The following is a 23,704-nucleotide window of genomic DNA, read 5'->3' as shown; positions in this document are numbered from 1 at the left end:
GGCAAGTATGAGCAAGATATTAAACCACATTGTGTTTTGTTCCCACAAAACACTATTGGTCATTGCATTACCAGTGACTCCATAAAGATTCTCATTAAATTTTCAGGACTTTTAGGGACTAAAAGAAAAAAAGCAAACAAATGTTATATCAATGCAGCTAAATATAGGTGATATTAAATATAATGAAATTAGGGGGTATTGGCACATAGAATGTAGTTTTCTTATATTTTTGTTGATTTCAGAGGGGAAGGTAGAGGGAGAAATAAAAACATCATTGATCAGTTGTCTCCTGCCCGCCCCCTACTGGGGAATGAGCCACTACCTGGGCAGGTGCCCTGACTGGGAATTGAACCGTGACCTCCTGGTTCATAGGACAACCATTGAACCACACTGGCTGGGCAGAAGGTACTTTTCAAAAATTCTGATGTTTGTAATTAGAGATTTCTGATTAATTCATATTGAGATGGATTATAAATTTGTAGATTCGTATTTACTAAACTGGGTTAAACAGATACACAATGTTCCTTAACATACTAATCATTTTAGACTCTTCATCTGCATTTATTTCTTCTTCTTCTAATAAACCACCAGAGTTCTATAGAATTAAAAAAATAAATTAAAAAAAACCCTAAAAAATGCTTCACAATCTCTCTGAAGTTTGCAACCCACTGATAGAGGCTAAAGATTATGCTTTTCCATGAGGAAGTAATAACCGCCTGTATTAGTTTCCTGTTGCTGGTGTAACAAGTTATCACAAACGTAGTAGCTTAGAACAATTCAAATTTATTATTTTACAGTTCGGGAGGTGAGAAATCCAAAATCAGAAGCATCGGGCTGAAAACAAAGTATCAGCAGGGCTGTGTTACTTCTGGAGGCTTTAAGAGAGACCAGTTTCATTGCCTTTTCCAGTTCTAGAGCCTGCTTGCATTTCTTGGCTTGTGGCCCCATCTTAGAGCCAGAAGCATAGCATCTCCCAATCTCTTTCTCTGACTCTCCTGCCTTCTTTTTATAAAGACCTTGTGATTTCATTGGACCCACCCATAATTTCCCCATCTCAAGTCCCTTTTGCAATGAAAGGTAATCTATTCAAAGGTTCTGGGGATTAGGACATGGATATCTTTGGGGGATCATTATTTGTCCAGCTACGTCTTCTCACCTATCCACCCACTATCTACTATTGCAATTTCTTACTCTTCATTGCGGAGGTGCAAGCAAAAGAAATCAAATCTGGTTCTCTTAAGTAGAAAGAGAATTATTAGGAAGATAGAAATTAGGAGAAAGGCTGGCAAAATGGTCACAAGCAAGATCCAAGGGACATTAGAGCCAGAACCACAGCCAAAATGTTGACCTCAGAAGAACTGCCTGCCCTGTGCCCTGGAGACCCCTCTGGTGCTGCTGTCACCAGACCTTGGATATAGCTGCTGCATGCTTATTGGATTCTTAGTGATTTCCTGGAGCTGTGTGTCCTGTGCAAGTTGGGGGAGGTGGGCATCTGATGAGCCAGGCTTAGGTCATCTACTTAATGCTCGACTGAGGCTCGACTGGAAAGCCCTACCTGCCTCTTACTTATTTTAGAGAAATATGTCCACAAAGAAGTATGTCCCAGTGCTGGGCAACTACAAAAATGGCAAATGTTCACTAGACTCTTCAGACTCAAGAAGCAGGTACATGCTGTGCTTGAGAGCAAGGCTGCACTTTTGAAGAATCTTAAATCACTGAGTAAAACTTGGAAGTTGCTTATTCCTACATATAAAGTTTTGCTACACTCTGACATCAGACCTTCACCTCTCTGTGGTCTTCACTTAAGAAAATTTCCTGGGTGGCTGTTGCTTTTAACCTTTCCCTCTGCTTACTCTTTCTCTTTAACAATACGAGTGCCATACATATATCCATTGCCTTCTTCACCCTCTATGTACCAAGTACTTACAAGCTAGGAATATAGGCATGAAGATAATCTCTGGAATATGTCTAGGCACACCCTTCTATCCTTAATATGCAAGGATGATACTGTAACCCATGAAATGATTCATTGTTTGACTTGTTTTTCAAGGTGTGGTAATGAGTTTGTTCTGACATATCCTTTTCTCTGCCTTGAGCATCTGGTGCCTGTTTGGTATGTCTGGCCATTGCCTTTTGCTTTGCCAATGACCTGAACTAGAGTCAAATCTCTACGCATGGCCCAATAATGTTGAATTCCAACCATGGGGCTAAAATTGGCCAGGGGAGATAACACTTAAATGCTGTGAAGCAGCTGAGCTTATTAGGAGAAGGAGATTAGAAAGAAACTAAAAAGGGATGTTTATGTTTTAAGAAAAGAAGGGTTGAAAAAAATTCCAATGATTTGAAAAACATACCCTTTGTCTCTTTTTATATGACTCCTTTTTTCTTGAATACTGATATCTAGAACCTTCTGAGAGAAAGGTCTAGAAAGGTCCTTGTGTCAGCTCTGGTCAAAGACTTTATGATGCAGACCTTGGTTAGTGCTGACAGCAAGATTGGCAAGGGAAAAAGTAAATAAAGGAACCTTATAAATGTCCATAACCTTTGGTCCAGCAATTCCACTTACAGAAATCTAGTCTCAGGAAATAAACAGAGATATGGAAAGAAGATTTGTGTACAATGATATTTATCCAAAAGCTAATTATAATAGTAAGGATTATATTACTATCCTGTCTAATAAAAGAGAAACATGGTAATTAGCCATACCTCCGCTACCCTTCCCATTGGCTAATCAGGGCGATATGCAAATTAACTGCCAGCCAAGATGGCGTCCGGCAGCCAGGCAGCTTGAAGCGAACATGAGGCTTGCTTGCTTCAGTGACGGAGGAAGCCAACGTTCCCCGCCTGCCGCTGCCGGCCTCTGAGCTTGCATTTTGAAACATTGTTACAAATACAGAAGCTAAACAAAACCCCAGAAACCTGCTTTCAGCCACCCGGGATCTCAGAGCTGGAGTTGAAACAGTGTTTCGATTATAGAACCCAAACAAACCAGATACCTGATTTCAGCAGCCGAGACCTCAGAGCTGGAGCCAAGCCTCAGAGCTAAAGCTGGCCCAGAATAAAAAAAGAAGAAGAAAAGGAGTGGTTGGGAGCTTCAGTCACCCGCCAGCCTGAAAACAGCCCTCAGCCCCTCACCCAGACTGGCCAGGCACCCCAGTGAGGACCCCCACCCTGAAGGGGGTGTGACCAAATGCAAACAGCCATCAGCCCTTCACCCAGGCTGGCCAGGTACCCAAGCGGGACCCCCACCCTGATCCAGGACACCCTTCAGGGCAAACCAGCCGGCCCCCACCCGTGCACCAGGCCTCTATCCTATATAGTAAAAGGATAATATGCCTCCCAGCACCGGGATCAGCGGAGCTGCGAGGCCTCCCGGCACCAGGATCAGCGTGACAGAGGGCAGCGCCCAAACCCCCTGATCGCCCTGTGGCTCTGTGTGTGACAGGGGGTGGGGACACAACCTCCCTATCTGCCCTGCTCTGTTCGTGACAGGGGAAGGCGCCCCAACCCCCTGATCAGCCCTGCTCTGTGCCTGATAGGGGGGAGCTCTCCAACCCCCTGATCGCCCTGTGGCTCTGTGTGTGACAGGGTGCGGCGCTCTAACCCCCTGATCGGCCCTGCTCTGTGTGTGACAGGGTGCGGCGCCCCCCACCCCCCACGGGCCCTGCTCTGTGTGTGACGGGTTAGAGCCATAACCTTCCCATTGGCCCTGCCCTGAGTGTGACAGTGGCGGCGCCCCAACCCCCTGATCGGCCCTGCTCCGTGGGTGATAGAGGGCGGTGCCCCAACTGCCCCCCATGGGCCCTGCTCTGTGTGTGATGAGGTAGAGCCATAACCTCCCCATCAGCCCTGCTCTGTGTGTGACAGGGGGCAGTGCCCCAACTCCCCTATCGGCCCTACTCTTTGAGTGATAGGGGGGAGCTCCCCAACCCCCTGATCGACCCTGCTCTGTGCGTGACAGGGTACGGAACCCTAACCCCCCTGATGGGCCCTGCTCTGTGAGTGACAGGGGGCAGCACCCCAACCCCCTGATTGGCCCTGCTCTGTGCGTGACAGGGGGTGGCACCGCAACCTCCCCATAGACCAGCTGTGGGCAAACTATGGCCCGCGGGCCGGATCTGGCCCGTTTGAAATGAATAAAACTAAAAAAAAAAAAAAAAAAAGACCATACCCTTTTATGTAATGATGTTTACTTTGAATTTATATTAGTTCATACAAACACTCCATCCATGCTTTTGTTCCGGCCCTCCGGTCCAGTTTAAGAAACCATTGTGGCTCTCGAGTCAAAAAGTTTGCCCACCCCTGCCATAGACCCTGCCTTGAGTGTGACAGGGGGTGGTGCCGCAACCCCCCAATGGGCCCTACCCTGAGCATGACTGAGGGTGGCATTGCAACCTCCCCATCCGCCCTGCTCTGTGCATGACAGGGGGCAGCGCCCCAACTCCCCAATTGGCCCTGCTCTGAGCCCGACCAGGGGCTGCACCTAGGGATTGGGCCTGCCCTCTGCCACCCGGGAGCAGGCCTAAGCCAGCAGGTCGTTATCTCCCAAGGGGTCCCAGACTGAGAGAGGGCACAGGCCGGCCTGAGGGACCCCCCTTGCCTCCCAGTGCACAAATTTTTGTGCACCGGGCCTCTAGTAATATAATAATAAAGATTTGGAATGCAATCTGAAAGTTCAATAATAGCAGTAGCAAACACTTACTAATCTTTTAATTTGCATAAGGCATGGTGCCAAGTGAATTATATGAACTATCTCATCAAATCTCACAAGTGAAGTACTATTATTATCCAATTTTATAAATGAAGAAACTGAGTCACAGAGAGGTTAAGCAACTTGCCCAGAGCCATGCAACTCCAAGTAGTGGGTCCAGACTTGAAGTGAGTTTTGTCTGAATTCAAAGCTGATGCCTGACACCATCACCATTCCTCAACAGGGGAATGACTAAACAAATACAGTAGCAACATGATGAAATATTACATTGTCATTACTAGGATGGTTTTGAACAATTTTTAATAAAATGAGGAAATGTTCATGATATAATATTTAATGAAAAAGAAAAACAGTAAAGACTACTAGGGTACAGATATACATAAAGGATTGTTAACAAATATAAAAATAATTGTTTCCTGTTTGGGAACAAATATAAAACAGTATTTTCTTTTCTATACTCATACTTTTCAAGCAGCCTACAAGTAGTATGCATTGTTTGTACCATAAAGGAAAATAGTTGGTTTTCAGAAAAAAATAACTCTTGGCTGGAATGTTCTATGAATCAGTGCTAAATGCGTTAGCCCAACCTTAGCCCATTGTGGTGGGGTTCAGAGCCCTAACGGCCAGCCCCCAGAGGAGCAGTGGCTAAGTCTCAGCATGGGAGCGGCTGCTCTCAGGGCTGGCTGAGCCTTCCCATCCTGGGCCATCCTGCGGCAGAAGTGAGGTGATGAACAAATGCGGCCAGTGACCAGCAACACTGTCAGAACTGGATGAAAATTTTCACTCTGCAACTTCTGCCTATGTGACTGTGGGCAAGTCATTTACCCTTTTTACACCTTTGTTTCCTCATCCATAAAGTAAGGACAATAGCACTATGTACCTGATTAAGTTGTTGTTGAGGATGAAATGAGAGGAGGTAGGTAAAGTGTAGTACATCGCTTAAAAGGAATAACAAAGCACCCTTTGCCCCTTGGGGGACAGGGTAGAGGGAAGGGCTGAACAGATTGATTTGACATTATCCATAAGAAACAGATGGAATACATTATTGCTAAAACCAAATCCCTTTCAGCAGATTTTATTAAATTATGCTGGTATTTGGTGAGCCAAAATAAATATAGTTATGTTTCTAGTTTTGGCCAAGTATAAGAAACTACACAGTTTGGTTTTTTGAACACACTGTCTTCTATACATAAAATTTTTTTATCAAAGTAGAGATAGCCCTAGCTGGTTTGGCTCAGTGGATAGAGCATCGGCTTGCGGATTGAAGGGTCCGAGGTTCTATTCCGGTCAAGGGCATGCACCTTGGTTGTGGGCACATCCCCAGTAGGGGGTGTGCAGGAGGCAGTGATTGATGTTTCTCTCTCATCAATGTTTCTAACTCTCTATTCCTCTCCCTTCCTCTCTGTAAAAATCAATAAAATATTTATTTTTAAAAAGTAGAGATAATTTGGGTTTTCTGAGTATACTCAAGTATGTACTGTGAGAGTAATAGGCATAATTTAATATTCCGTTGCAGGGACAGAATTGTCTCATTATGACATGGCAGACATTAAATAAATAATAAAAATACCACAAGGCTTTTCTGGCACATTAGGCAATACACTGATGATTACAGCTGATATAAATAGTTTTTCAGTCATAAAAGCTTTGTGTGTACACCACTCTGTGTTCGTAAATGTGTTTGTATGTTAAAATACTTGAAAATACTATAAATTACTAATAGCAAGTAGGTTATGGGGATGGGATTAGAGATGGTTCTTTTTCTCTCCTTTTTATTTTCTCTGTTCAAATTATTTTCTCTTATTATAGTTACTGCTTTTATAATGAAAAATGCTTAAGTATTATTTAAGAAATGACCTAACCACTGGGTGGCGGTATGCCATGAAGAATATAGTCCATATGGCTTCATTGCAGTCCTACACTAAAAAAATTTGCCATTGGCTTGATTTCTTCTACAACATTCTTGTTTATAACTTGCTTTACTTCAGCTATTCAATTCTTTGTGAAATTGCTCTCTGATAAAAGCCTCTTTTTAAAATGACTTTAATTTAATCTAATTTAAATGAATGAACCTGGTAGATTTGAAACTATGATGACAAAGGACCCAAGAGGAAGACTGTGTTTATTCTCTATTAGGGCTAATAAAGACCTAGTCAGATATGAAAATTATTGTTATATGATGCAAATCATAGGCTTAGAACCATTTTCAGGAACCACCTATACTTATACAAAATAAGTATAGGTGTTAAAAGCCAACAGCAATATATATTCTTAAATATCAACGCTAATTTTAAAATAATGAAAATGAAAAGAAATCCAGCAACATATGCTATAAACCCTTGGTTTTGGCATACTGAAAAATGTATCACATAATAAAGTTATATTTCTCTTTAAAATTTCAAATTAATGTCGATGCAGACTCCTGCATGGGCTCCCCGAGAAGGAACAGAAGCTTGTAAAATACTAATTTCGATGAATAAACCTGGCTGTTGGGCATGGGGCAGAACCTTGATCCCTCACAATTTGATGGAACCACATACCTGGAAACAAAAGACTTAATGAAGCATTGTGAAGCCGAGGGGAATTTCTGATTTGTCACAATTCACAGTGAAACATTCCCCTCTTGCTGTGGAGAAGCCAGAATAAAAACACAGGAAAGATCTTTTGGCTTTTCTAATGTTTTCATCTTCTAAAGTGCCCTACCCATTGTTCTTAGAAAACTGCTCTTCAATGGAGCTTGTGCTGGCACCCAGATCCGCCCTTTCGAACATTTCCAAAGATCCATAGGAACCTTTGTATTGGAACTCTGTGATATTTTTTCCTCAAAGAGAGTTGTCTGGGCCACGTAGCTTGTTTTATTCAAGTGTGTGATGTCTCGGTGGCAGCTAAGGACACCACAAGTTGTGATTCCCCCTGGCTCCTGAGTACTTTTTTTTTAAAAGAAGAATTTGAACTCTGAAATCAGAATGCATAATGGGGCTTGAGGCACGCCTGGGGATCCAGGGCTTAGAACCATTTTTACCATTCTCTTCTGCCAGCTGGGAGAATCATGTCCTTAAAGTCACCTCTGGCAGCTTTTAATTATCAGGAGGGAAGAGATGGGTAAGGATGCTCCAGTACTCTTGAATTTAGACTTGAAAGCGAGTTCGAAGCCAAGGTTGCTCACCCCACCCTGGTCCGAAGCTTTCATTAGTAGTGTCCTGACAACCTTTATGACCAGCTGGGGCTGGCCAAGACCCTTGCCAGTGGAAAGGAGCAGAGGGAGGTCATTAGTGGCATTCCTCCCCTGTGCTACAACCTCAGAGTGTCTGCTAATCAAAACTGGGCTTCCTCTGCGGTGGCTAGAGGCTGTTCACTAACAGCATCTCACAGATTGTGCAAAGGCAAAAGTGACACATGTTGCAGGCTCGCAAGGAAGCCTGAATTTTATGGCATCGTCTACTGGAAGGAATAAAGTAGAGACCAGTTACTGTACATTTTTTTCTGGCTCAGTGAAAGAAAGAAAGCTCCTTGGTATTTGCTGCCTAGAAGCCTCATCAAATTAGCAGACACACCTTGAAGTGTTATAAACCCTAAGTAGTTTCTATTGTTGTTGTTTTTTCTCCTTTGGGATTTACCCAATTAAATAACAACAAGAAGAAAAGACACAGTTGAAGGCCTTTGAGTTTATTCCATCGTTTAAGCCTATTAAAGTTACTGACTTACTTTCATCATCTCCAAACGAGTAAAGAAACTCTTAGGAAATTGGGTAAGATATAAAAGCTGATGCTATTTTCTTTTTCTTTAAGTTCCCCTGGTCACACCGAAATCATTCCAACATGACACTCGGAATTCTGGGCTTCGAGTTGCTTCCATCTTTAAAGGACACCTCACTTCTGGTAAGAAAATGCAATGTGGGTTTTTATAGTGGTTTTTAACGAATCATTTATTTGAATTCTCCCTACTGAAAAATTGTGTCAGGCATACCTTTCTTGATAAGAAGATTGCCTATATGCTTTCTATAGGAAAATAATCAACAAAGATCTCCTTAAAATTGAATTTAAGGAGTGGTGGATGTAGGTGGATTTTACCAGATTTTGCTCCGTGTTGAATATGTTTTCATTTTAATTGGTGCTAGGGCTCAAGACCCCAAAATGTTTTTCTAAAACATTTCCATTATTTCAGTGTCTACCATGTAGTAGAAGTTTTATATACATCATCTTTTTTAATCTTCAAAATACCTGGTGAGATAAGTGTTACATATGTATTTTTTTGGTTGGGAACACTAAAGTTCAGGGAGGTTGAGGAACTTGTGCCATTTCACATTAGGTGACAGACTAAAATTCAAATTCTATTTTTCAAATTCTGAAGTCTTTCATACAATCAAGATCTTATTTTATTTGTTAGTATGACTCAAGATTTTCCATCGATGAGCATAGCTAAATATTTTAGGCATAAAAAGATATTAGATCAGGTTGTAGGTTGTGCAATGGGCAAATACAACTCTAAATAGAAATTTCAAATTGAAAAACTGTAGGCATGACTATTTCACTACTGACCATGGATATACCATTTTTCTTCTTCCACAGAAATCTAACAGGAATAGCATAAGAATTTTTTGCAGATTATATTAACAATTTTTTGGACTTTATTTATTTAGCAAATACTTATTAAGCAACTACTATATGCCAGGCACTGTTCTGGGTGCTGGGGAATCAGCAGTGAAAAAAGTGAACAAAACCCCTGTCTTTTGTTGTTGTTGTTGATCCTCACCTGAGGCTTTTTCCCCACTGATTTCCAGAGAAAGTGGAATGGAGTGGGGGGACAGAGGGAGGGGAAAGAGAGAGAGAGAGAGAGAGAGAGAGAGAGAGAGAGAGATACATCGACTGGTTGCCTCCCTCAGGCACCCAACTGGGGCTGGGGATTGAACCTACAACCCTGCCTTTGACTGGGAATTGAACTTGTGACCCTTGGGTCCACAGGCCGACACTCTAACAACTAAGCAACACCAACACTCTAACAACTGAGCAACACTGGCCAGGCTGAAAGCCCCCTGTCTTCATGGAGTTTCTATTCTAGATAGATGGGGCAGGGGGGGGGGGGTGGGGGGGGAGAGGAAGGGAGGGTGGTGAGGAAAACAACAAACAAAACAAGAAGAATAAAGTCAGGCGGCGGTACGTGATATAAAGAAACATGAAGCAAGGTATGAGTACTCTGAACTTGTACATGTGAATCAATTACAAGGCAAGTGCTTAGGTTCAGTATAGATCCCTAATTACAGATGCCTACACAGACCTGCACCTTGATATCTCTGTGGGAATTGTGGAGGCTAGGAGTTCATGGCAGCTCTACTAGACAGGTATTATTACCTCTACTCTACAGAAGAGGACACTTGAGCTTCAGCAAGTTTATAATGATGCCCTGAGGTTAGAGAGCTGATAAGTGGCAGAGTCCATTTCAAACCCAGGCAACTCCGGTCACTCTGCTTTATCCTGGTCCCCTTTGCCCGTCTGATGTTAATGTGGAGCTTCTCTATCCTCCTCCAGGCACTAATGCCCAAGGGTATGTGGCAGTCAGTATCTTATTAGTTGCATGAAATCTTCAGCAATTGTGTTTTAGTCTCAGGAAAACACTAATTTCATATTCCACTAGAACTCTGGAGTAATCTAAGCCCCTGACATCCAACTGGCTTTAGGAGAGGAGCTGCAAGTGTATGGTAGGTGCAGCAGGTAAATAACTAGAGAAGGGCCAACACAGTGTCTGCCGCGTGATAAGTATCTGATACACATATGCCAAAGGGAGAGAGGAAGAGGGATGGAATGGAGGTTAATACCCAGCACGGCTCAGAACAAACTCCAGTGTGATAAGTCATTTCTCAATTACAGTCTATATTTAAAAATAGAAAATAGGGAGAAGGTGTGATGATCTTGGGAGGTAACACATGTTGGATATATTATACTAATTATTTAAAGATTTCAGGGATTAATTCAACTTCAAAATGTGAGGAAAGCTAGCATTGTTTTTAAAATAAAATGCGAGTGCAAGATGTATAACAATTTAAATTTTTTTCTTATTACATATATTGTTCTACTAGTAAGTAGAGTGAATGCTCTTTCTCAGCAGGGAAAAAAAATTCATGAACAATCAATTTTGAAGAATGGTGACAAGTTGTATACAACTTCTGTCTCATACAAAAGGTTAAAAACCGCACACAACAAAACCTCAGTTATAATTATAGCCAGCTTTAGACTCTGTTACAAGCAATTGAGAATTCTCACTTGTGTCAGAACCCCATTTGGCTCATCACTAAACCTTTTTATATAAAATATGCACGCACAAGCTCAGAAGAATGTCTAATGCTGACCACATTTGCTAGAGTTGCACTTCCAGAAGCCCGCTGACATCAGATATATGCAACCCAGTGTTTTCAAACAGAAAGTATCATCATGCAGTTTGCCAGGGCAGTCACCTTAGAGTGAGAGGTAAAGATTAATTTTGTTTCCCCCTTTCCCTTTTCCTTTGAGATCAATGACCTTCGCTTTGAGGAGAGTAGAGAGAGCGCAATGATTCTGATATCGCATGGACACTGACACTTAGCTGAAATTATTTTTCTTTCCTCTCAGACAACAGGCAACAAGACATTGGACTTTTATCAGGAATGGTCTCCTTTGCTGTTGTGTTTTCAATTCTTTCTTTGATTGGGATATTTAACAGATCACTCCGAACTGGGTAGGTTTTCACAGAATTTCTATTTTTCTGATTTAGACCATATATTTGTACCACCAAAATGTAGTTTATTCAGTTATTTACAAGAAAAATTCATCAGCAATTTTATTCAGAGGAAGGAAAAACAAAAGGAACAGTTATGCCAAACTCTTTACAAATGTCACTCATTCAATCCTCACAGTGACCCTGCCAGAAAAGCTCTGTGGTCTGATTTACAGATGACTTACACAAGGTTCACAGAGGTTAGTGGTCAGCCCAAGGTCACGAAGCACTAGCCAGGAGTCCGGACCTGGCTGATATCAAAGCCTGTGTACTCTCTTTCACTACACAGCCTTCTCACTATGCCCTCAAGTTTATCTACAGTGCCTGGATTCTTTTCTTTTTTTAAAAAAAAAAAATTTTTTATTGGTTTCAGAGAGGAAGGGAGAGGGAGAGAGAGATAGAAACATCAATGATGGGAGAAAATCATTAATTGGCTGCCTCCTGCACGCTCCCTTCTGGGGATCGAGCCCACAACCTGGGCATGTGTCCTGACCAGGAATCGATCTGTAACCTTCTGGTTCATAGGTTGATGCTTCAACCACTGAGCCACAACACCTGGATTCTTTAGAGTGGCTAAGTCATATCATAACCTGCCTTGAATTCTACCAAAACATGCTCCCTGAATCAGTGTGAAGAGAAGTGTAGCACCGTTTGAATTCATCACTGGATACCAATTGTGTTAGTGTTTTAGCATGTGGATCCAATGCCCATTCTTCTTGGCCTTCTTCAATCATTTCCCTGAAATATGGTATTAGTAAAGATCTACACTTCATTATTTAAAAATGAGACTTTGAGAAAAGCAAGGCCTTAAATTTCCTAAATGTTACTAGATGCACTGAATACATATTTATAATATGTTGTTTCATGTGGCAGTCTCCCAGTACATCAATGACACACACATTTTAACACATATGACTGTGCTAATTGGCATTGAGTCTCTCTTTTTTGCCATCCCTTGTTTCATGAGATAAACTTTCTTTTTTTTAAACTTATAATCAAAACACAGTAGAAAGATTTAGAATGAGCTATTCTACATAAAGTATACTAGTGATTTTTAAAATGTATGTAGGCTTCTTCCTCAGAAATTAAGTATTTAAATTACACATTAATAAACATACCCCTTGTACCTTGGGCAAATGAATATGGAACTTTATTTTCAGTTGTTTTAAAATATACTCAATTACAAAGCCCTTTGAAATATTTTAATATTCAAACTTATACCACATACAAATATTCATATTTGTGTTATCCAAGAAGTCATGTTAGTGAGAAATTTTAAATAACAGTAAATTTGTTACTAAGAATAGCCTAATAATTAGCTTCCTGTTGATAATGACAAAAGGACAATTCTTTGCTAATTTAATTATTTAAATATGTATTATTTTTAAAAAGATAAAAGAACAAGAGATAATTCCAATATAAGTATTGTACATATTAGCAGATACTGTTATTTACTGTAATGATACATTATTTATATAAGCCTTATTTCAGAAATAGAGCTGGAAAACAGAGAGTAAAACATTTTAAATAATGAAACTAAGAGTGGATATATATATATATATAGATATCTCTCTATATATAGATATTCTTACTGTATCAGCAACTGTATAAAAACTTTTCTACAATAGCATGAACTTACTAATTTGGTCTAATTTTAGGTATAGAAAGAGAGTGTAAATTAGTAAGAAAGCTGAATCATGAAACATTGCATAAATGTGTAAGGAAATTATTTTTACCCTACAGTTCAAGGTCAAATTGGCCCAGCGAAGTACTTTCAGACATTTTAGTTGTTACTTAGTAAAAGTCCAAAGAGAAGCTGCTTAAACAGATTAACAAGTCTGATCTGTTGTTAATGGATGCACTGTTACCATGGGAAAATGTACCATAGATCAGTTTAGTCTCTTCTAAGTTCCTGGTATAATCTTTTTCTCAAATCAATTTTTACTATAAATGCAGAAAATGCTTCCAACACAGTGGCAGTGCCAAGGGATAGCTTTGGGGAAGAAATGGATTGTACACAGCTTCTCCCTTTTCTTTCCATCACCCCACCCCAGTGATCCTAAATAAGTACACAGGCTAAATAAAAAATGGCATTCTCACTGTGCCACAATACTGTAAGACAGTTTCCCAGTCCTCCGATTCCATCCACATAAAGAAAGTCTGAATCACCACTATCATCTCAAGCCTATCTGGAATCATTACAAATTCAGAATTAGAGAAGCTTGAATTAAATGGTTTTATTATATAACATTTTCTTCTTTAATATTTTTCTGTGGTTGTGGTCACCTTGGAAAGTTCTATAAAATATCCCTTAAGTTTTCCAAACCTTTCCACACTGAGATCTCCTGCTCATCATGCTTTGCCATATCTAACATATGTACAGTTTTCACTTCCAGGGTGGTTCTCCCACTTATCGTGAATCTAGCGTGAGTGTTTTGAAATGTCCCGGCTCATTAGAGAGAAGCAGAGTAATAGAGAGAAGAGAAAAATCCCTACAGACATTGAATTAACTTCCCACCTAACTATTTAAAGAGATTAAAATCTTAGCTTCTGCTTCAGAAAGCTTGATTTTATTATGCATTCTATTCAAGTTGATTTCCTAATCTCCCATAGGATTGCCTACACCAATCCTAAAGTAAAATGCTTCTAATGTGCATTTTTGCTTTTTAGCATTAAAAGAAGAATGTTATTGCTAATACCAAAATGGCTTCATGAAGACATTCCTAGTATGAAGAACAGTAATGCTGTGAAAATGCTACAGGTAACGAAACACCATCAAATAAAAACTAAACGGCAGCTGTGTCCAAGGGTGCAGCTCAATAGAGTAGAATTTCCATTTCAATAAACCAGGGGTCCTCAAACTAAGGCCCGCGGGCCACATGCGGCCCGCCAAAAACACTTATCCGTCCCAACGGGTGTTTTTGCTGCCACTGTGTGCATAGGAATTTGTTCATAGGTGTTTTTTTTTAAACTATAGTCCAGCCCTCCAACAGTCTGAGGGAAGGTGAACTGGCCCCCTGTTTAAAAAGTTTGAGGACCCCTGCATAAACAAATGTGTGTACATATAAGCATAACTGTATAAACATATGTTGAAACAAACTAATACATATTTTCAATCATACTTAAGAGATGAGAGAATGGAATTAGTAAAAGAAAAGAGGGATAGAAAAAAAATGCTATTCAACATGATGAAAGAAGGAGAAGAGAATAGCCAAAGAACATATATGCATGGACACAGACAACGTGCTTAAGGCCAGAGGAAGGAAAGGGTGGGTGTGGGTGGAGGTGGGGAGTAGGGAATTGAGGACTTCTGTAATAATGTCAACAATATAAAGAAAGATAAAAGGAAGAGAGAGTTAGAGATAGAGATAGAGATAGAGATAGAGATGATAGAGATAGAGATAGAGATGATAGAGATAGAGACAGAGACAGAGATAGAGATAGAGATGGAGATAGAGACAGAGACAGAGATAGAGATAGAGATGGAGATGGAGATAGAGATAGAGATAGAGATAGAGATAGAGATAGAGATAGAGATAGAGACAGAGGGAAAGAAAAATGAAGTGAAGTGAAAGATTGTGAACTAGGTGCCAGAGTCACTTGGTGGCCAGGAAATTGGGAGGTGTCTTCAGGGACCAACGGAACAGGGCAGAAAGGTTCAATTGAATGAGCCTCACAGACCCAAAGGAGTTTTCATTTTACATGAGATTGGAGAAGCAGGTGGAGCCTAAGGAGGACACCACTTCACTCCTGAGACCCAATGGAATTTGAGAAAATAAATGTGTGAGGACTATGAGAGCAGGTGTCACCAGGGGTGGGGTCAGGTTTTCACTTCAGCAAAGAAGAGCAGGGTGAGCCAGAAGACCGTGAGGACATATGGGCCTTTGCTGGTTATGGAGGAACTGGTGATGATTATGAGTGAAGGGAAAGAATCTGCTGTGTGTGCTCCTACTTTCCAGCACTCTGACCTGGCCATCAAGAGACTCAAAACCTAGTCAATGGGACAGACACATTATCCAAGCATTGCAATGCAGTGATGTAAGTACAGTGACAGAAATAAGATGAGACATGACAAGAGTATATTGAAAGATGAATGGGAGTTGCTCAGAAGATACAGAGAATGTTTAAAATCAAGAGGACAACAGGAGCAAAAGGACAGAAGGGAGAGGAGTGTGCTGGGTATTGCTTTATCAGAAGGATTTACATGAGGAGTAGCTGGAAAAATACTGGAATGGTGAGATAAGATCACAAAAGGTCTTACAGCTATGGGACTTCATTTTGTTGACCAATAGTTTTAAAACTTTAATAGAATCTGATTTTTGGCTTAGGAACCCCGTGTTCAAATGATGTGAGGAAGACTAGTATTTGTAAGACAAAATGGCTCTATTTGGAGCTTCGGCAAGCAAGCCCATTAATCAACTCCTTCCCCATTTCTCTAAGGCAGCGGTTCTGAACCTGTGGGTCGCAACCCCTTTGGCGGTCGAACGACCCTTTCACAGGGGTCACCTAAGACCATCCTGCATATCAGATATTTACATTAGGATTCATAACAGTAACAACATTACAGTTATGAAGTAGCAACGAAAATAATTTTATGGTTGGGTCACAACATGAGGAACTGTATTTAAAGGGCCAGAAGGTTGAGAACCACTGCTCTAAGGCAACAGTTTTCAGCCTTGGTTGCTTATTAGAATCCTGGCCCATTCCAGGATCTCTGGGGGTGGAGAATGGGTCTGGGGAGACCCAGGCAACAGTATTTTCCAAAGCTTCCCAAATGATTCCACTTCATGGCCAATGTTGAGAACACTATTGAGGGGTTGAAAACTACTGCTAAAGGCAATGAGGAGCCAGTGGGAGTTTTCAATTGAAATAGACATGGTCCTAGAAAAGAGGCAGATTTGGGGGGGTCAGAGAAATGAGCACAGTGAGGCGTGGACAAAGTGTCAATAAGCAAGAATCCATAGTGCTGACTCATTTGTAGGGGGTCTATAAAACATAGGAAATAAAATGAGTCCATGGAGTGACAAGGAGCAGGTCATTGGTGATCCTGGGCCAGAGGTTCAGTTGAGAAGTGAATGGAGAAGGAGGAAGTGGGGAGTAAGGGTGGAAACATCTTTTGATGAGTGCTGTCTAGAAGGGAAGGGAAGAAAGGGGCTATGCTGACATGTGGTCAGCTTTCAAATACTTGTGCAATGAATGAATAACAGTAACTCCAGAGGGGTGTGGAGTCAGAAGCATGTTTGTAGTAAATTGGACAGGCCTGAGAAAGATTATTACAGAGAGGGGAACGTGATTGAACACGACTGTGAAGAAGAAGGGAGGGAATGGTCTAAAGCAGTGGTTCTCAACCTTGGCTGCACATTAGAATCACCTGGGAATCTTTTTAAAATCCTGATTTCTGGGCCTCATCCTCCGGAAATTCTGTTTCTTTGGTATGGGGTGGGGCCACAACATTACTAACAAAGAAACAGAATTTCCGGAGGATGAGGCCCAGAAATCAGGATTTTAAAAAGATTCCCAGGTGATTCTAATGTGCAGCCAAGGTTGAGAACCACTAGTCTAACGGAAAGACGTGGAAAATCCACCCTGAGCAGGAGGAGGGATCTTTGTCTCTGGATACAGGAAGGAGAGAAAGGGCTTGGATGGCTGACAGTGGAGGGGTGATCTAAACAACTGAACCCACATATGTAATGAGGTACAAGGTTAATTAGCTGAAGGACAAACATACATTCACCAAATTACAGATAACAAATACTTTAGTCTTGATATTCATTCCACTTAGTAGTTCTTTTTTGCTCCCCTATTAATTGTACTAGGGCATTGGGAGCTTCTTATGGCTCAAGGAAATGTCTCTGATCCCTCGTGATCAGATCCTCTTCTTCCTTTATGGCCCTCACTCTGGAATAGTTCCCGTTGGTCTCTTGTGTCCTTCGTTGTGGTTTGACTCCCACCCACTTCCTCACTTAGTTGCCAGCCTAAAGTGGGGAACCACCTCCTTCCCCAGAACACAGTCACCTTGCATTCTTAGTTTCCTGCAGTGTCTAGACCAGGGGTGGGCAAACTTTTTGACTCGAGGGCCACAATGGGTTCTTAAACTGGACCGGAGGGCCGGAACAAAAGCATGGATGGAGTGTTTGTGTGAACTAATATAAATTCAAAGTAAACATCATTACATAAAAGGGTACGGTTTTTTGGGTTTTTTTAGTTTTATTCATTTCAAACGGGCCAGATCCCTGCCGCGGGCCGTAGTTTGCCCACGGCTGGTAGTTCCTTTGACCTCATCCGTCCTTTAACTATAGTGGTTCCCCCTTATTTATCTGCGGTTTTGCTTTTCCCACTGTTAGTTATCTGCAGTCGAAAAATCTGAAATGGAAAACTCCAGAAATAAGCAATTCATGTTTTAAATTGTGCCAATTCTGAGCATTTGTCGTGTATCCAACTATATACACTACCTGCCCATTATTCACATGGTAGCCATCTCAGTTGCCAGATTGACTGGTGGTATTCCAGTGCTTGTTTTCAAGTAACCCTTATTTTATTTATTAAAGGCCCCAAAGCACAAGAGTAGTGAAGTTGGAAAATTGGCTATCCAAAGAGAAGTCAAAAAGTAGTGTATGTCTGTATAGGAAAAAAAACAAACATAGTATATACAGCCATCTTCTGCTTAATGATGGAATATGTTCTGAGAAATGTGTTAGACAATTTTGTCCTAGTGCAAACATCATAGGGTGCACTTCCATAATGATACAGCCTACTACACACATAGGCTATATGGACAGACTATTGGTCCCAGGCTATAAGCATGTACTGTGTGCTTCTGCACAAAACAATACAAGATCAAATCAAGCATGTGAAAAATGATTCAATCAAGAGAACTCTATCGCATCAGGGATTAGGGCATCGACACATGCATTTCGGAGGGACACAAACATTTAGTCCACAGCAGAAGCTATAATTTTTTTAAAATATATTTTTATTGATTTTTTACAGAGAGGAAGGGAGAGGGATAGAGAGTTAGAAACACAAATGAGAGAGAAACATCAATCAGCTGCCTCCTGCACACTCCCCACTGGGGATGTGCCTACAACCAAGGTACATGCCCTTGACTGGAATCGAACCTGGGACCCTTCAGTCCGCAGGCCGACACTCTATCCACTGAGCCAAACCGGTCAGGGCAGAAGCTATAATTTTACAGTTGTGTTGGGTGGAAGCTATGTGCCCTGGGAAGCCAGCCATCAGCTGGAAAACCTTAAGACCTTTTCTTACCCAGAAGAATTATCAGGCTTTTATACAAATAAAAATCTTCTTCATCTACCCTCCTGATTACCACAGATGTGTCTGAATTGTGAGCAGCTGCACAGCTTTAGAAACTCAACTCAAAACACTTCTTACAACCTTAGGCTCAAATGAAAGCGAAATAGGATTCTCCCCCTACCACAGTTTTTCATTTAAGCAGCCAAATATTTTCTTGTAGTAAGGCTCCATAATATTAAAAGATATTCCAACATATTTCAAAATCCAAATTTTAAAAGGCCCTGAAACAATATGCAGAACGCTTTCTTTTTAAAAATTTTAAACCAAGACATGTCCTTAAGACAGGGATTATTTTTATTTTTCCTTTCCTTCAGTCTCCTCAAGGGAGAATTTAATAAAGGCTTGGATTCAAGCAGGGTAACAAAGGAGAAAATCCTATGGGAAGATAAACAATATGAGAAACAGGAGAGGGAAAGGAAAGTTGAGGGAAATTAGAATTCCAGTCCTTATCCAGTTATCCAGCTGGCCCCTTTAAATGTCTTTTGTAAATTAAAACAATGCTTTTTCTTCCCAGGAAAAGAGTGAATTTATGAATAATAATTCCAGCGAACAGGTCCTATATGTTGATCCAGTGATTACAGAGATAGAAATCTTTCTCCAAGGAGAACCCAAGCCCATGGACTGCAAGAAAGGAAGGAATACAGGAGCCCTGGAGACAACAGAGTGCCTGCAAAAGTCACTGCTCGCCAGTACTACAGTTGTGTATATTCCTGATATCAACACGGGATATAAACCTCAGATTTCGAATTTTCTCACTGAGGAAGACCATTTCAGCAATGATGATGACACCAATTCCTCAACTCTCAAACCAACAGTTGATTCCTTAGACCTGGGAAAAAATGCCCTTTTTAAAAAATACCCTAATTTTGCTCTTTCTGTCTCAAGTATGAATTCATTAAACAATACACTATTTCTTGAAGAATTAAGCCTCATTTTAAATCAAGGAGAATGCAGTCCTTCTGACATGCAAAACTTGACAGAGGATGAAACCACCATGCTTTTGGAAAATGCTTCCCCCAATGAAACTCTTCCAGAACAGACCCTGCTGCCCGATGAATTTGTCTCCTGTTTGGGGATCATGAATGAGGAGTTGCCATCTATTAATTCTTATTTCCCACAAAATATTTTGGAAAACTGCTTCAATAGGATGTCTCTCTTGGAAAAGTAGAACTCTGTAGTCAAAATTAATGTGAGAAAGCTGCCTTGCAATCTGAAGTTGAATTTCCCCCTCAACATAAATTTAATTCTGCCCTATTTTTTATAAATAAGAGAATTAAGATCCAAAGATGGAATATACTTTATGGTCACACAAAAAAGTAGCAATATTACGGACACCTCCTATATTTTTAAAAAAGAATCAACGATATCCTTTTCATTTTCCCTCCATGCCAGGCACAGAACAGCTCTCTCTGTTGTAGGAAGGATAAATAATACAAATTATATGGCAGTGAAGTAAATGCTGAAAATAGTTATTTAAAACCAAGACATTAATATTAGCTTGCCAGGGAGAGGCAAGTTTAATTTTCACTTTATTGCTTAAAATTATCTTGAGTAGATAAAAACATAGCCCCAATAGCAAAATAAGCAAAGGACAGAAACAGAGGAGCAATTAATTAGCATGTTTGCTGTATTATTTTTTTCTACTATTTTCTATTCAGCCCTTAGGGATTTGATCTTCCCTTTTTTTTTTCTTTCTTTTTTTTTGTTATCACCATTTTATAGTGGGATACAAACATTTTAGTAACTTGCCCAAAGTCTTACAGGGTCTTTCCTTATTTTGATTATGAACTAAGGAAGTTATTCAAACAATGATGTGTGGAAATCATGAGATGGCTATTTTTATTCGAGTCAAGAGTGATAGCATTGTTCTCCTGTGGCAAAGTTGGTGTATTAATTACACAATAGTAGAATTAATCAGGTAGCAGATGCAGGATCATCAAGGTGTAATTTTTTTCGGATTCAATTATGTTTTAGATATATGTCAGAAAATTACTGTTAACACAGATATATGTCTAAATACTGGCCACACCTTCCATTGCTTCCTATGCCATGTCTCCTGCAGACATCACTAATTGATCACTACATGCCTTTTGCTGAGACCTAAGGTGGCCTTAGAGTCCATCATCTCAACACAGTGCTGGTGATGGCCACAGTCAATAATGGCTGAGACGAGATGACCTGCCAACCAGGTCAATATTGAAAGGTCGGAGATCTTAGAAATACGAAGTGCATATTTTAAGTTGAGAATTGGTACCCAGCAGACTTCTCTATTGTGATTAATTTTTATGGTCAAGGGGAACACTTTTTTAATTATCAGAACAATTTGAAAACAGGGTAGCTTATCCCCTGAATTCCTCTTTCTCTCCTACAGTTGTTAACAATAACTTATATTCAGATTAAATCGCTTAATTTTATTAGAACAAGTCAAGCAGTTAATTTTAAAAAAGGACCAGTTGCCTACCATGTGTGTAGCACACGAGCAAGCTATTTCGTTTTTGGCTTTTTTTTAAATAAAAAAGGAGACATTTAATTTTTTAAAAAGCTAAAAGCAGTTTTGTTGTCATTAAGTGTCCTCATGAGGTGGATGACCATACATCCTGCTTCCCCTGGTTTTTGTCCCAGAGTGAAATAAGATCAGCGCACCCTTTCACCCTCAGAAGCATCCCATTTGGATGATAAATCATATGGTCACCCCATCTGTGAAAGCTGCTTAACGTCCAGCATGTAAGTAACTTATCGCATCATCTCTTTTTTTGCATTGACGGTCCTCTTTATTTTACTTTATACCATTTATAAAGCCATTTTGTTTCAAAAATGGAAAGTTACTACTCACAGTTTAAAAAACATATCCCCTGCTATGAAATTCTATTTTCCTAAAATATGTACATAGTAGTTGTACTTTACATATCCTGAAAGTATATTTTAAATCACGAATGAAATGCCAATATGAAATATCGTGATTTGTAAATGATCATATGTCTTTGCTTTATTCTTCTTCAGAGGGAAATTATACTGAAGCAAAGAGGCAGGTAGCTTTTGAGATAGAAATAGACTGAGATAAATCTTTCATGTTTACCAACATGATGATGGCATCTGTTAGCATGTGAAGAATATTTTCTTAGTGTATTTCAGTACAATTGTAATCTGCCGCACATTAAAAAAGCTTTTGTCAAGCTTAAAGAATTACAGCATTGTTTGATCTGCATATGCTTCTGTTACAGTGAACGTCTCCTTTAGAACTTCTTGTTCTCTGGGCTGCTTTCCCTTTCTAAGGTGTCTTCCCCACACCCACATCACTATTTAGCACCAAGGAGACACTTTGCCATTCGGCCTGATGGTCCCAATGGACTAAAAACTGAAGCAATACCTATAACAGAGGCAATGTACCTGCCTTTGCCCTAACTCCAGGAAAATTTCATCACAATGCAACCTTAGTAAACGGGCAAGGGTTTTCTTACTATGATTCATATTAGAGGCCCGGTGCATGAAATTCATGCAAGAGTAGGCCTTCCTTCCCCTGGCTGCTGCCACAGGCTTTCCTCTGGCTCCTGGGACCTGGGCTTCCCTCGCAGAGGGAGGCCAGCCCACCCGCCGCAGCCACCGGCCAGTGGCCTGGGCCTCCCTCTGTGGGGCAATCATGGGGCGATGGCCAGGCCCCCAACCAATCACATCGCACCTGCCTTAGCTGGCCTGGCACCAGTGGGTGTCATAGCGTGGTCCTGGATGGTCATCCGGATGGTCGTCCAGATGGTTGTTCCGCTGTTCAGCCATTCAGTCGATTTGCATATTATGCTTTTATTACATAGGATTATTCTCTGTAGTATTGAATGTCCCTACTCTGTGCTAGGCACTCTGAGTGATATGTAGGTGAACAAAACCAGCCAAGTCCATGCAGCGTCGGGACTTACATTCTATGGGCAAGAAACACACAGTCCATGGGGCTAAGCCATTGCCCTTCGAGGAGTTTACATTTTAGTGGGGAAGGGGAAGACAGGGGATGAAGAGAAGCGGAAAAAAAGTAAAGAAGAAAAATGTCCGATAGTAAGTGTGTGTAGAGAGGTAAAATGGGATAGTGTGGTGAAGATCAACTTGGTGGTCACTTTACACTGAGAGTCAGAGAAAGTCCCTCCCAAAGGGACACTGCCATTGCCACCTGAATCACATGTAGGAGCCAGCGTGGGAGAATCAGCTTGCCACTGACAAGTTCCTTCTCTGGAAAAATTCTCCAAGGCTAATATCCCTGCTTTTTTCCCTCCTGTTCATGTGGCCGCTAACACCCCCTGCCCCTGCCACCTCTCCCTTCCTCAGGCAGAATTTTCTGTAGATTTGGGGGACAAGTGTGTATCTTTTCATCTTTCCATCTAGCCCTTGGGCTTATTACTAACTTTCTAAGTCTCACAATCTTTGTAAGTTGCTGCTTCCTAATGGATGTGTCATGGTGTAGGTTAAAGAGAAGGAGGAAGAGAGAAAGAGGGAGGAAAAAGCCCCTAATGATACCATTGAGAGGGAAGAGGAGAAGATAAATACAAAGAAAGGCAGGTTAATTCTCCGTAATGCCGAAGCAAAACAGGACATCATAATTCTGGACAATCCTAAAACTAAGAGACATGCAATTTCCTCCTGGTCTAGTATCTTCCCTGCTCCTTGCCTCTCCCTTCCTTCCTTCCTTCCTTCCTTCCTTCCTTCCTTCCTTCCTTCCTTCCTCCCTTCCTTCCTTCCTTCCCCCCTTCTTTTTTCTTTTTCTTTTTAATTTTTATTTCGTTATTTTTTTTACATAGAAGCAATGGAAGAGGTACAATTCTGAGGTGTTTTCTTGAGTGTGTGTGTGTGCGTGTGTGTGTGTGTGTGTTCTATCCTTTTTTAAATTAGGAATTTGTTTTTACAAATTAGAACTACTATTTGATGATATAAGAAGGCTTATGAGTTTTAGCA

The 23,704-nt window shown here is 40.8% G+C and overlaps 1 protein-coding gene across 1 annotated transcript in view; it reads left to right on the top strand.

Annotated features, from left to right (window-relative positions):
• IL23R (interleukin 23 receptor) overlaps nt 1–19,940 on the top strand; it is a gene marked incomplete at both ends in the record, with an annotated part of 69,909 nt that extends 49,969 nt beyond the window's left edge. Inside the window, 4 exons of the mRNA XM_081087629.1 lie at nt 8,500–8,589; nt 11,314–11,419; nt 14,129–14,219; nt 19,287–19,940. Coding sequence (XP_080943755.1) covers nt 8,500–8,589; nt 11,314–11,419; nt 14,129–14,219; nt 19,287–19,940 — 941 coding nt within the window. The remainder of the gene's footprint in view (nt 1–8,499; nt 8,590–11,313; nt 11,420–14,128; nt 14,220–19,286) is intronic.
• Between the last annotated feature and the right edge of the window lie 3,764 nt (nt 19,941–23,704).

The sequence above is a fragment of the Myotis nattereri genome (genome assembly GCF_964212035.1).
Source record: "Myotis nattereri genome assembly, chromosome: 3".
NCBI classification, from domain to species: Eukaryota; Metazoa; Chordata; class Mammalia; order Chiroptera; family Vespertilionidae; genus Myotis; species Myotis nattereri.
This window is presented reverse-complemented; position numbering and strand designations above follow the sequence as displayed.